Source organism: Eschrichtius robustus, chromosome 3 (genome assembly GCF_028021215.1).
Source record: "Eschrichtius robustus isolate mEscRob2 chromosome 3, mEscRob2.pri, whole genome shotgun sequence".
Lineage (NCBI taxonomy): Eukaryota > Metazoa > Chordata > Mammalia > Artiodactyla > Eschrichtiidae > Eschrichtius > Eschrichtius robustus.
This window is the reverse complement of record NC_090826.1, coordinates 112,836,789-112,850,382: the sequence shown is the minus strand read 5'-3', so window position 1 is coordinate 112,850,382 and position 13,594 is coordinate 112,836,789. Positions and strand designations below refer to the sequence as shown.

The window sequence follows — 13,594 nt, the reverse complement described above, 5'->3', positions numbered from 1 at the left end:
CCAGTTCTTCCTCCACAGCTTCTCTCTGGCTCTTTCCCACCCCTCATCTGAGCAATATTTATGGAGCAACCACTGTGCACTGAGCATCACAGTGGAAAGGCATCCTGGGAGATGGTATAGGAGCTGTGGGGTCAGACTGAGCTGAGTTCGAATTCTAGCATCCTTAATTACAAACGGGGTAACGTCTGGCAAGCTACTTATCTGTGCTTGAGTGATTTTTTAAAAAACGGGTTTCCTCTGTAAAAGCAGAATGATGACATCATTTTCACAGGGTTGATGTGAGGCTTAGAAATAACAGATGCTCCTGCACACATATTGCAGGCAGTTCAGTATTTACCTGGGGTCAGGAGGATGTGGGTTCCCTCTGCTTCTGTGACCTTGAAGTTGTTACTCAGTATCTCTGAGCATCAATTTGTGAAATGGGAACACGATGCCCACCTCCTTGCGTGTTTGGAGGATGTAGCTGGATAATATGTGTTAAACAACCTATCGCAGACCCTAACCATTAATAACTGTCTTCCTGCTTCTTGCCCCCGCATCAGGGTGCACAGCTCCCCTCCTTAGGAGGACCTCTGCTCCTCCTCGCCACCGCCCCGCGTGCGTGTACATCCCGTATCGCCGTGCGCTGACGGCTTTCTGCCATACCTGTCAGAGGAAAGAGGGCAGCTGCTCAGCTCCCGGGTGGGGAGCGGAAACTACATTTCCCAGCCTTCGCTGCGCTGCCACTGGGGCTGGGAGCGGAGCGCGGCAGGCCCCTCCTTCGGGGTGGAGCCTACGCGGGGGGCGGAGTTAGGAGGTGGTTGGAGAGTTAAGACAAGCCAATGAGACCAGCTGCTAATAAGTGGGCTTGGCTTACCCTATAACAGTGGCAGGAGGAGGCGAGCAAAGCTATTGAGCCAGCGAGGAGTGAAGCTGAGCCTGGCCTCACACGCTCCTAGAGGACCACCTCCTGAGACAGAGTTCTTTTTCCCCCTTCTTCTTCTTTCTCCAAGCTCCCCTCCTGCCCTCCCTCCCTGCCCAGTACAATGCATTCTTGAGTGGCAGCGTCTGGACTCCAGGCAGCCCCAGAGAACCGGAGCAAGCCAAAGAGAGAGGACTGGAACCAAGACACTCTGGTGGGGGAGCTTGGATGCCTGGCTTCCTTTGAGGACATCTTTGGAACGAGGGTGGCTTTGGGGTGGGGAGTTGTGCTGCAGGGAATCCAGCCAGGCCCCAAGATGGACACTTCTGGGCACTTCCATGACTCCGGGGTGGGGGACCTGGATGAAGACCCCAAGTGCCCCTGTCCGTCCTCCGGGGATGAGCAGCAGCAGCAGCCGCCGCCGCCGCCGCCGCCGCCGCCACCAGCACCAGCACCACCAGCAGCCCCCCAGCAGCCCCCAGGACCCCCGTTGCAGCCTCAGCCTCCGCAGCTTCAGCAGCAGCAGCAGCAGCAGCCACCGCATCCCCTGTCTCAGCTCGCCCAACTCCAGAGCCAGCCCATCCACCCTGGCCTGCTACACTCCTCTCCCACTGCTTTCAGGGGCCCCCCTTCATCCAACTCCACCGCCATCCTCCACCCTTCCTCCAGGCAAGGCAGCCAGCTCAATCTCAATGACCACTTGCTTGGCCACTCTCCAACTTCCACAGCCACAAGTGGGCCTGGTGGAGGCGGCCGGCACCGGCAGGCCAGCCCCCTGGTGCACCGGCGGGACAGCAACCCCTTCACAGAGATCGCCATGAGCTCCTGCAAGTACAGCGGCGGGGTCATGAAGCCCCTCAGCCGCCTCAGCGCCTCCCGGAGGAACCTCATCGAGGCTGAGCCCGAGGGCCAGCCCCTCCAGCTCTTCAGCCCCAGCAACCCCCCGGAGATCGTCATCTCCTCCCGGGAGGACAACCATGCCCACCAGACCTTGCTCCATCACCCCAATGCTGCCCACAACCACCAGCACGCCGGCGCCACCGCCAGCAGCACCACCTTCCCCAAAGCCAACAAGCGGAAAAACCAAAACATTGGCTATAAGCTGGGACACAGGAGGGCCCTGTTTGAAAAGAGGAAGCGACTGAGTGACTATGCTCTGATTTTTGGGATGTTTGGAATTGTTGTTATGGTGATAGAGACCGAGCTCTCTTGGGGTTTGTACTCAAAGGTAGGGGCTGCAGTTTCTCTTTATACCTTGAACAAAAGGAATATGTAGGTAGCAAGAGAGAGAGCGCGCGCGAGTTGGGGGGGGGGGGTGGTGAGAGAGAGAGAGAGACAGAAAGAGAGAGAGGGAGAGAGATTGGGGGAGAGAGAGGGATGGTGGTGCTGGGGAGAGGCGTTTGCTCAGTTACATGGAACACTCTAACTTCCCATGGTTTTCCTGCTTAATCCCGGGAGAATTCATTCCTTGCTTCCTTGGGAGGGGGGACATCCCCACACACTGTGTCTAATTTGTAGATTCTGTGTTAGGGAGGATTAAAGAATCCCTTCTGAGAAATCATCTTTCCTCCTGGCTCACTCGTACTAAAACATAACCTAGCAGCTTAACGCACCAATTAATTACACTCTGCCTTGATGTGCTTGCCAGTTCCTGTGACTTCCCCTCCTCTCCTCCCCTCCCTGCTCCACTCCATCTTCCCGAGGATAAAAAAGAAATAAATGTCTGGGTGGGGGGAGCGGTGGGGATTCCATGCCAGTCCCTTCTCTCTCTGTCTTCTCTCTCTCTTCCCAAGTTTCTGTTTCCCTCCTCATCCCTGAGAGACTTAGGGCAAAATAGAAAAGCACCCGTGACTTGAGTCTCCTGGGGGCATGGGGTAAAAATATAGGTGGAGGAAATCAGCGGTCTTTTCCCTCAGGAAAGAGGACTCGGAATAAACCTGCTGCTGCCTTGTAAACATCCCCTGATAAAAATGGCTACAGGTGTTACCCGGGCAGAGCAGATGGGCGCCGCCTTGGCATCAGCTGGGGTGGGGTGGGGGGGAGTCCCTCTTCTTCGGATGGGATGACAGGGCTTCCTGGGAGTCCCCGAGAGCTCATGCCCCCGGCTCAGCCCCAGTTCTCCCCTCCCACCCCAACTCCTTCTTCTCGGGATAAATAAGGCTGAGTGTGTGAGTGCGCGCCCCGATGGAGAACGGCGGCACGGCTTTAGCGGGGGAGCTGGCCCCACTGCCCCAGCCTCTGTCCAGTTCCAAGACGGAGAAGGGGGTTTCCCTCCCCGAGGGGGCTTGGAAATCGCGTCCTCCAAGGGAGTGGAGCTTGAGGAAGGTGGGTTTCTGTCAAAGCTCTGCTGGCTGGGAGCCCTCCTGCTGCGAGCTTGAAGGCTTGGAGACCTGGGGAGTCACTGGGCAAGTGGATTTTTTTCCCACTCTACCCTTCACCCCCAATTTGTTGGTGTGAGTGTGTGTGTGCATGCTTACTTGTTGTTTGGATTTCTCTACTTATTTGTCATTTGGGGCAGCGGGTAGCTGGGAGGGGTTCAGCTGTTGGAGGTTTCAAATAGAGCTTGTTTCAGGCTGGGCACAGCTGCTGCGAGACTGTCACATTCCTTGTTGAAATCCAGCCACAAAAACCTAGGAGGTGCTGATCGGATTTCCCCCATTCCCAGCCTCTCGCTAGCTGGAGCAGAGGATGGGCAGATTTGCCCGCTCTGGAAAGGGGTGGGGCAGACCTGTCAGATGACCTGAATAGCCAGAATCAAGACTTCCAGGTGGAGGGTCCCCCAGGGACCTGGCTGCTCAGAGGGGACTGCCCCAGCCCAGGGCAGCTCCTGGAAGCTGCCTTCATCTAAATGGCTCAAGGATTTGAGCCCCTCCGTGAGCCGGAGCGAGTGGGGTTTCCCCTGGCATCGCAGCTCACTTAGTCATTCCCTGTAATGAGCCTCTGAATCTGCGGGTCCTTCTGCTCGCTGCCTTCTCCCGCTGGGCGCTCCGGGAGAGGGGGCTGCTAGCCTCGGCAGGCCTGGCAGCCGCCCTGGGCACAATCCGGGCTCCCTCCAGGCACCCCCTGGGGACCAGGAGCCCTTGCTGGGGGAAGCTGACGAAGGCCCAAGTGCTGGGGGGTGGGGAGAAGACAAGCACCCTCTCTTTTAGTGAACCCTGTGGTCAGAGCTCTTAGGGGAATGGCTCTTCCTAGAGACAGCTCCCAGCGTGGGATCGGTCTGTGCACAGTTGTTTTAATGGGGCGGGAGAGTTGCTGCTAGAGCAGGTGCCTCCCTGATGGAGTATTCAGGGAAAGGGGCTTTCCCAGAGCCGGAGACAGCAGACTCTGGCGCGAAGGAAGGGTGAGGTGATCCAAGGGGTGGGCTTTGCCTAATTTTAAATTGATGACCCTCTGGCTAATGGAAGGAGGGAGGGGGCAGCAACCCGGGAAGTCCTGCCTGCCTCAGCTCGTGAGGCGGCCACCTCCTGTGCACCTTGGGGTCGGTATCGGTTGTGATGATCAGGGCTCGCTTTAACCTGCTCACCCGCTCACCAGCCCTTCCATCCTCTATCCATTCGGGCATTGAGTCATTATTGGAACAAGTATTTTCTGGGTGTCTGTGGCAGGCCCTGTGGACCCAGGAGGGGATAAGGTAGCTATTCCCTCTCCTCCTGGGGGCAAATAGGATTGTTTTAAAGAAGCAGACCAAAGTTTGAATCCTAGCTCTGCCACCTCCAGTGTGTGATCTTGGACAAGCCATGTAGCTTCTCTGAGCCTGTCTCCCCAGCTGTCAAGTGGGGAGAGTGAATTAGTGTAAGGCACTCCATACAGGACCTACTGTTATTGTTATTAATGATGAAGATGAGAGGAAAAGAGATGTCTTTTTCCTCTGCTATCTAACTCTGGCTCCAGAATTAGTTGGGGCCTTGATAGCTTGGGAACTAAGACTTGTCACTGGAGCGAGACGTTGTATCTCGGAGGGGAGATGTTCTGAGATGGGGCTGGGTCTTCTGACTGGAAACCACCTATAGCATGGGTCTGTTGTAGGGGAGGTGAACATTTGTTCCCCAGCCTTGCAGAGAAAACGGACTCTGTTGTGACAAGAGGGTTTAGGTCAGAATGAAGAATCAACAGCTGGGGGAACTCAGAGATGTTCAGTGGACCCTGGGGAGGGGTGGGTAACAGCCTCTTGTGCTGGAGAACTCTCTGTGTCTGGGTGGCTTTGCTAACTGGTCTGGAAGCAGGAGGGTGGACAGGGGGGCCTCAGGCACCCCACCCAGACTGGGTTATTCTGCACTGATGGTGGCAGTTCCCACTCAAAGGCCCTGGGGAGAGGGACACACTTTCTTTTCCCCAAGTGATGAAGACTGCTAACCTTGTGCTTGAGCTGCTGCTTTTGGAAGTTCTCTGCTCTTTTCCACGGGGCTGTGGACTTCCTGTTTGCCTGTCTTTGGCTGATATCTGTTACTGGGGGAGGAATTCACCACACAGGCCTGGCTCTCTTGAGAAGGAACATGGCATGACCCCTGAGCGTAGTCAGTTAATGCAAAAGGGAGCCAGCCTGAGGAGGTAAGAAATCAGGACGGAATGGTCCTTGGCTCTGCTCTCGCAAGCCTCAGGTGATGATGGGGAAGGAAGATGGGCTGAGGTAAGAGGAGAGCTGTTTGTGATCACACCAGAGCTGTGGCTCCTGATGGTACTGGGTTATCCCCGAACCGAATGAGCGCCCAGGTGATTTCCTTATGGGTGGATTTACTCTTGAGGCCTTAGCCACCATGATAGGCCAGGTCTAGAGGTCCTGTTGAGGCATCTTAGTGGCATTGTCTCTACTACATTAGTGCCGGTCAGGATTAAGGAATGAGGATTTGGGGAGTCTTTCTTGGCATGCTATATTTTCTTCCAGAGCTGGTTTGAGGCACACCCACTTTGTGGTCTTACACTGCCTGCTTTGCTCTTTCCACTTGAGTCCAGAGAGAGTTGGGGACTCTGTGGATGCCCCCTCCCCACCTTGCCATCCTGCTGGTGTCTGAGCTGGTGCCTCCATCCAGCTGGCAAGTCATCGGTGGGCCTTGTTTCTCAGGGACCTCGGGCGTCGGGCTGTGGGGTCAGCCCAGGGGAGGCTGGGAAATGCTGGGGCAGCAGCAGGGTGGTTCTCTGTTTCCACCAATTTTGCACAACCTCAAACCACTTCCCCACCCCTGGCCTCACAATCTGTCTGAGTTTCGCTGCCCAGGTAGAGCCCATCCTCTGCCCCTCTTGTGCCCCGCTCCTGCCCTCCCCACCAACTTCCTGCACCTCCGCTCTTCCCGCTCCCCCTGGGGGCCTTGTTGCTGGGGTCACCCGGGCCACTGGTGGAGGAGTGGATATGCTGGGGCTTCCCTGTCTACTCCATGCGTGGCTTCCTTTCTTCAGGCCACCTCATGGGAGGCCACCCTGAAAAGGGCAGCCTTCTCTGTATGCCCTGGGGAGCTCGGTCTCCTGGCCGTTCATTCTTCCAAGAGAGTGGGGTCCCTTAGGGCCAACTTGTATCTCTTTGCTGACCTCACAGAGGTCCACCCCCAGCTTCCAGCCTGAATGATTGAGTGGGCTCACCGGTCCCAGCTCTTCTGTTCCCCTGCCCTCCCTGTCATGGAGGTCTTGTCTGCAGAAGGGCAGAGCAGCAGCCGAGGCTCAGCTGGGTGAATTGTCTACACCTCCTGCCAGACCCAGGAGCCACTTTGGGGTAGGGGGGTGACTGTGGGGGGATGTCCTGATGATTGGGAGCACATGCCTCAGGGCACTCGTGTCTGTGGTTTCAAGCATGCTGGGAAGGTAGGAATAGGTCAGACTCCTCTGCATGGAGCCTCCCTGTGGGATGACCTGCAGGACAGGGTTGCAGAAGGCAGGAGACTGTTTATAAGCGATTGGCTAGAGGTAGGAGCCTGGGAGCCAGCCACCACGGCCCCAGGCATACATTTTATCATCACACCCAGTGTCTTGGCCCAAGGAGGGCAAGAGAGACTCTGGGAGCGTGAAAATGAGCCCCTTCTCCCACCCAGGGTGGTGGCGACTCTATTTATAACCTTTGTGGACAGTCTGCAAATGAGCCAAACGTTTGTAACCCACAGAAGGGACAGCTAACTTTTATATATGCTTCTCCTTTGCATGTCATGACACTATTTATAACTGTCCCAGGGGAAAGACTTCATAACACATCCGGACTTCCCTTCCCCATGGGCAGTGCTCCCTGCTGTTCCGGCCCTGGCATCATTGCTAGGGCATTTATCGGCTACACAGGCTAATTAGAGAGCTGGTGGATGGCCTTGTATTTCCCTTATTGAGCTTGCAGGAAGGGGGATTTGTGAGGCCAGGGTCCAAGATCTGCTCTAAAAAATATAAGGTAAAGAAAAACAAAATGAAAAGCAATTGGAGTAACCTCTGTGGTGAAGCTGAGGCCGGGAGAGAGATGTAAAATCAGAACTGAAAGGTTTGGTTTTGTTGTGGTTATTTGTAAAGCACATTTGTGGGAGAAAATGAGTGTGTACTAGAGAGAGAGGGAGAGAGAGGGGGAGAGAGAGGGAGAGAGAGGGAGAGAGAGAGGAAGGGGTTGTTGAGGGCGGCTGTGTATTGATGAAACACCGCCTTCCTCAGCTCAGTGGCAGGCAGACCAGCACGTTCATTCATTCGTAGTTGTTTTTCTTCTCTTTCTTTCAAAACCCCAAAGGCAGAGAGAGAAAGAAGAAAGCCTCCTATTCCTCTTTAAATAATGATTCTAAGACTGCACTGTTCTCAGGAGCTTTGGGGAGGAAAATTCTAGTGCCTTTTTTTCTGGTAAGGAAAGTCTGGAGGAGGCTGATGGGTTTTTGGGTGCCCTCTCCCCCGACCTTGTCATTCCACCCCCAGGAGCTCAGCTGGGCTCCGAGAGCAAGGAGGGGAGGGGGAGCTGGGGGCAGGGACCACCCTGCTTCATCTCTGGGCCTGGCACTGCATGGGCCACGAATGCTGCTGGGCGATAGGAGTGGGGAGGAGGGGACCATTTGTGCCTCACTGGGCCGGCTTTATCCTCAAGAGTCCTGGAGGTAGGGGGTGGTCATGGCCCCCTTTGTAGATGAAGTCATGAGGCCAAGCTGACACTGCTAGTGGGTGGCGGCGCTGGAATAAGAGCCCAGGCCCATTGGACTCCCAAGTTTAGGCCTTTTTCCTTGCCTGCTGCTGCTGGAGAAATTGCTTATCATTCTTAAGAGACAAATCAAGGTTTATGGGCCTGAGAGCCTTGATGCAAAATGTTGGGACGGGATGAGCTTTACCGAGAGATAGGCAGGAAGAGGCTTGATGGAGGGTGGGAGATGCCAGTGCAGGTACCCAGAGGAGACAGTGTCCTGGGGGGTGGCCAGGGCAAGGGGGTGGGGCCCTGGGTGCAGCCTGGGTCCAGGGTGAGATGTGGACAGGCCCACTGTCCGTCATCGGGATGCCTCCTCACCTGGAGGCCTGGTAATACCGCCCCAGAGTGGTGCTGGCAAAGCTGAGAGTGTGGAAGGTGTGGAATTAGACCCCTCCCTGCGAAGGCCTGGACCGGGCGGGCTCCTGACGCAGCCCCGAAGTGCTCCCCCTCCACCCTCGAGAGCCAGCAGGCCGGGACACTTCCGCGCACGGCTCCCTGGCCTCTTGGTCCTCCTGTGAGCTTCCTGTCGCCCTCCTCTCCCCTTTCCAGCACCGGCTGCAGGGCTACTTATTGGGGTGACCCGCGTGGGCTCAGCATCTCACATCCAAGGTATTTCCATGTTTGTTTTTCCTCAGGGTCCCCGCCTCGACCCAGGAGTCATTACAGTCAGAGTATCTCACAGATGAGAAAACTGAGCTGCAGAGGGGTTGAGTGGCTACTCCCGGTGCCCGTGTGAGGAGAGATGGTTCTAGAACGCGAGCTCAGGTCCCCAGTGCCTTGCTCGTCTCTCTGTTCCAAACCCCACCACAAACGTCTGCTGGGGATTTGAGTGAGGGAACCTTCAAGGGCTTCTCCATCCCTGCTTCTAGAACTTTCTTCCGCATCCTTGAGTCCCAGTTTCCTACTTCCCCGGCGTGAGGCTTTGTTTCGCTCTGTCAGTGGCAGTTAATGTTAAAGAAAGGCCTGTCTCTGCTTTGAAGGAGCCCTCAAGAGGTGCCTGCACCTCTTGCTTCTGACTTGTAGTATGGCCTTTGTCAAGTCCCTTCACTTCTCTGGGTCTCTGTTTCTCTAGCTTAAAAATGAGGGCTGGACTCTGATGCTGAACTCCCTTCCTGCTCCAAAGCTTTCTGATTCCATCAAACATATATTTGTTGCCGTTCTATCACTAAGACAGCAAGCCACGGTCTTCCAACTCCTGTTCTCAAGGGGCGTCGGGCCTGCACCCAGGCACCGTCCATCCAGGCTGGGCTGCAGTGGTGTTGGCAGCTCTGAGGAAGCAGGCAGTCATTCGGGATGTTGGGAGGCTCCCTGTAGGAGGTGGGGTGGCCCCTGAAGTGTTAGACAGACCAAGATGGCGGGGTCATGGGCAGGGGGCCTTTCTGAGAGTGAGAACGTTGGCAGCCAGGGTACGGGGTGCAGAGTGAGCAGGGAATGGAGCAGGGGCAGCTTGGAGTTCCCGCCATGTGGTATCCACAGGGACAGGTAGGGAGGAAAGGGAAGCCTGGGATTTAATATTTAGTTGATAACTGTAATTGCCAGGGGCTCAGAGTTCTTCCTAGACTTCTGCACCCTCAGACCCTGAAGACCCGCTGCTCTTCTTTTCTCAGAGGCAATACTGATTGGCAGAGGTGGCCTGGCATGGCAGTTGCAGCCGTGGGCTCTGGGTTCGCATCCAGACTCGGCAGCATCCTAAGGGGGCGTCCTCAGGGAGTTTCCTGAACCTGGAGCCTGTTTCTTAGATATTCAGAGGGAATCACAGCCCCTGCCTACAGCATAGCACCCAGGTCAGAGCTGGGCACACACTGAGCCCATCAGCTGTTGCTTTTGTGAGAGCAGTGCTTAGAAGATGATGCTGTTAGCCCCAAGCCCCCCAGAGAGCCGTGGAGGGCGCGGGTGCATGTGTCACCCTCCACACAGGTGGCTGTAGAAAGGGGCTCCGGAAGAGGCGAACACGTGTGGAGCATGCCCCCTTTCTCCTAAAATCAAATGGCTTTACCTTCGGTCCTGTTTCTGCCTGGGTCCCTGTGGGTGTGTCTGCACAAGTAAGAGGGAAGCAGACTGCTCCCTGGAAGGTGGGGCTGCAGTGGTGGCCTGGCCTGGGCTTCTGGAGCCTTCTTACCTCATGGGACCCAGTTATTCTACACTCAGCGTCAGCAATCTGTGGCCTGGGCACAGCTCGTTGGGTGTGGACCTGCAAATCGGACAGGTGGAGAGAGGACAAAAATAAGCCCAGGGAGCCAGGCCAGAGGCCGGGACGCCCGGAGGAAGGTCAGGGGGACACACGATGACCAGGCAGAATGAGGCTGAGAGCACGGATGACAGCGAGAGGGCCAGCCAGGAGGCCTTCCTGGGACAGAACTGGGCAAGCAAAGAAAGCTAAGGCTTTCCTGACATGTCTTCAAGAGAACATAATTTTTCCTTCAAGACTTGTGATGGGGTACCGTCTTGAATTCAAAAGGTTGTGAGGGCTTGTGAATCAAGGTTCTCCCTATCCTTTCTGCTCTGGCAGGTGTTTAACTCTCCCAACCAGGCGCCAAGGAGCATAAAGAGCAGCTGGGTTGGGGAGGGATGTACCAGGGGATCAGGGCTCGCCCTGCGTGGAGGCCATTTTTTTTCCCCAAGGCCTGGTTGTAAGGTAACCAGAGTTGTATTCTGAGCGGAGCCGTGGTGACACTAAATGAACAACATGCAAATGATGTGTGAAATAATATGCAAATTGGCATCTGTTATTTTTGAGTCAGCTTGTTGGGCATTTTTCTTAAAGGACAGGCATTTGCTCAGTGTCAAATGAACAGAAAAGCTGTCTTACAGGACGCTCCCACAGGGGCTGAATGGGCTGGTGCCTGCCCCTCAGAGCTCACGGGCACCAGGCCTGCCAGCCAGCATCTTCAGAATCATTGATGTTTAGCTTGAGCTGATGAATGGAGAAGCCCAGAAAGCTGGGGGTCTTGGCCAGGACCACCCCACAGACAGCGAGGGGGAGGAGACAGGTGATCTGCTGGCTGACCGTGGGGAGTAGGGAAGAGACTGCACTGGGGGCTAATTCTGGCCCAGCCCCTTGCTGCTGGGTGACCATAAGGCCAGTGACTCAAAGTCTCTGAGCCTCAGTTTCCCCATCTGTAAATGGAGAGGGTGGCATTCACTAGCCTGGTGAGAACTAAACGTGATAATGGTTGGGTAAGTGGCCAGCCCAATGGCTGGCACATCCCAGGCTGCCAACAAATGGCAGTTCTTCTTAGCGCCTTTGCCTGAGTTGGCACCTGCCTGCATCCTCGCAAGGTTCCGCCAGCAGGGATTTTTGCACAGCCTTTTCTCCCTTTTAAGAAGATTTCTGATTTTAACAGATTGGGGCTTAGCCATTTTCTCTCTCTTCTGGCTTCCATCGGGTAGGATGTTGGCTTGCTCAGTCAGTCAGTCCCCGAATAGCTCCCACATGTGGGAATGCCCGGAGCCACAGACATGGGTGACGTCACCTTCCTCTAGGATGAGGGCTTGGGCAGGGCGTGTTGCTGTGGGTTGGGCTACTGCCTTTGGAGGGGCTCAGAGATGGATGGCATTGGTGGGTTGACCCAGGGGAGGCCTCCTCCAGGAGCAGCTGCTGGCATATCTGGCCTGGTGTGGTACCATACCTCCCTGAATGGCCAAGCTCCATGGGCCCACCAGGTGTGCCAGCCTGGGTGACATGGCCCCTGTACAGGCCTCCCACCTCAATGAGGAAGGCAGGGCAGGGACCATCCTCTTTACAGGATCCCAAGGCCCAGAGAAGTTATGTGACTTGTCCAAGGCCACTCAGCATTGTGAGTGGCAAGGGTGCAGCTAGAATCCAGGAATTCTGGGTTTTAGTCCCACTGAACACCTGCTATGTGGTAGGCCCCAGTCTAGGTTCCAGGAGTGCAAAGGTCTGTGCCCTTAAGGATGTGAGTCAGCTATAGGGGTCTCTCCTCAAGGAAATGTGTTTCTCTCTGCCTCCTCTTCCTAAAAGAGCTCAGACTTTCAACACAGACCTAGATTCAAATCCTGGACATGTGCTGTTGAGCTGTATGGCCTTGAGCAGTGGCCTCTTTTTTGGAAAGTGGGATTATAATTCCTTTTGCTGAGCGTGGAGGTGGAGGATTCAATTAGGCACAGATCTGGCCCCCGGGGGCTCTTTGGTCCACTCTGGTCCGTGGCAGGCTTTGCCATGCTATTTCTTTTGAGAGTTCGGTGGCTATGGGTTTGTAGAAACTCCTTAGAGCTGGGCCCATGACCCCCTGCCCCTCTTGCTCTGGGCTGGACCGGGCGTTCAGCTCTGCCAAGATGCTCTCTGCTGCTCCTGAGGGTAGTAATAATGCTGAGCCGGGTGGGAGGACATTTTGGCACAAGACACCAGACTGGTCCACGCTGTGTGCCAGTGATGGAAAGATCCCTCAAGAGTGAAATGAAATTGATGTGAGTGGAGAGCAAGTCCAGACTGGAGGTTGAGTCATGAGGGTTTCCTCTTGGGCGGAGGGGACCATCTCTAATGCTTCTGTCCTCAGCAGCTCGGCAGAACGTGCCTCTCTCACAAAATGGATACTTCTTTCCCCTTCCATAAAAATGACTCCAAAGCAACTCTTAGGAGTGTAAAAAGGGGTAAATGGAGGAGAAGAAAATGAACATTTATCAAGGGCCTGCAACTAGTGCTTTCACACACCTCCTCTCGTCTAATCCTCACAGCAATCCTTGTTTTACAGATGACTGACCCAAGGATCAAAGAGGTTAGGTGACTTGCCCAGGGTCTCACAGCCAGGAAGTAGTGGACTTGGGGCTTGAACACATGATTTTGCAGATCACCTCCTGGCTTGGGGCTCTTTCCAGCCAAAGAAGCTGTTCTTGTTCTCTCCACCCTTGCCTACCCCACCCCCTTTAGTTTTATGCCACCCTCACGGTCCCACTAGCCCTACCAGAGCCTCAGAGGATGCTTTGAGCTCTGGAGGGAGGAGAGGGAGGAGAGGGAGGGGGAGGCTGTCAGCTTAGACGCAGAAGTCTGTTGAACCTTCATGAGCCCTGGGTACGTTGACAGGGAAGAATGGGCTCTGGGGCCGAGGACAGTCTCCCGTGGGCTCTGGAGGGGTCAGCTGATCAGTCAACAGACATGCTTTGGTGTTCTTGTCCCAGCTCTGCAGCTTCTTGGCTGTACAACCTAGATGACAAAGTTGACTTCCGTGAGCCTCAGTCTCCAGATCTGTGAATAGGGATGAGGATGTGTGTCATGAGGAGCCAATGAGACAAGACCCAGTGCTGGGCTCATGGTAAAGGGCTGGGGAAGTGCCAGCTGTTCTTATCGTTAATTTTCTCATTGTATAATCTGAAAACTCCAAACACAGACTTAGTCACCAAAGCCCAGAGGACTAGATAGAGTCGCTGACCTTGTGCTCCTTCCTGGCCGGATCATCTGTTGCCGGCCTGGCCAGCAGGCGTCTTCCTGGGCCCATCCCGTTTCATGCGCATTCCAGTGCCTCCTGCCCCCCTCTCCTCTGTTGGTCCCACTCCATGTCTATCCCAGGACCTCACCACCCCTTGCTTCTCAAGCCCTTGGTCTTTTGTGGATAACT

General features: G+C 55.3%; 1 protein-coding gene across 1 annotated transcript in view; it reads left to right on the top strand.

The window, feature by feature from the left end:
• The first annotated feature begins 1,177 nt into the window (after positions 1-1,177).
• The window catches only part of KCNN3 (potassium calcium-activated channel subfamily N member 3), a 177,831-nt gene continuing 165,414 nt past the window's right edge, over positions 1,178-13,594 (top strand). The window contains exon 1 of the mRNA XM_068540915.1: positions 1,178-2,129. Within this exon, the coding sequence (XP_068397016.1) occupies positions 1,218-2,129 (912 nt within the window). The 5' untranslated portion in view covers positions 1,178-1,217. The remainder of the gene's footprint in view (positions 2,130-13,594) is intronic.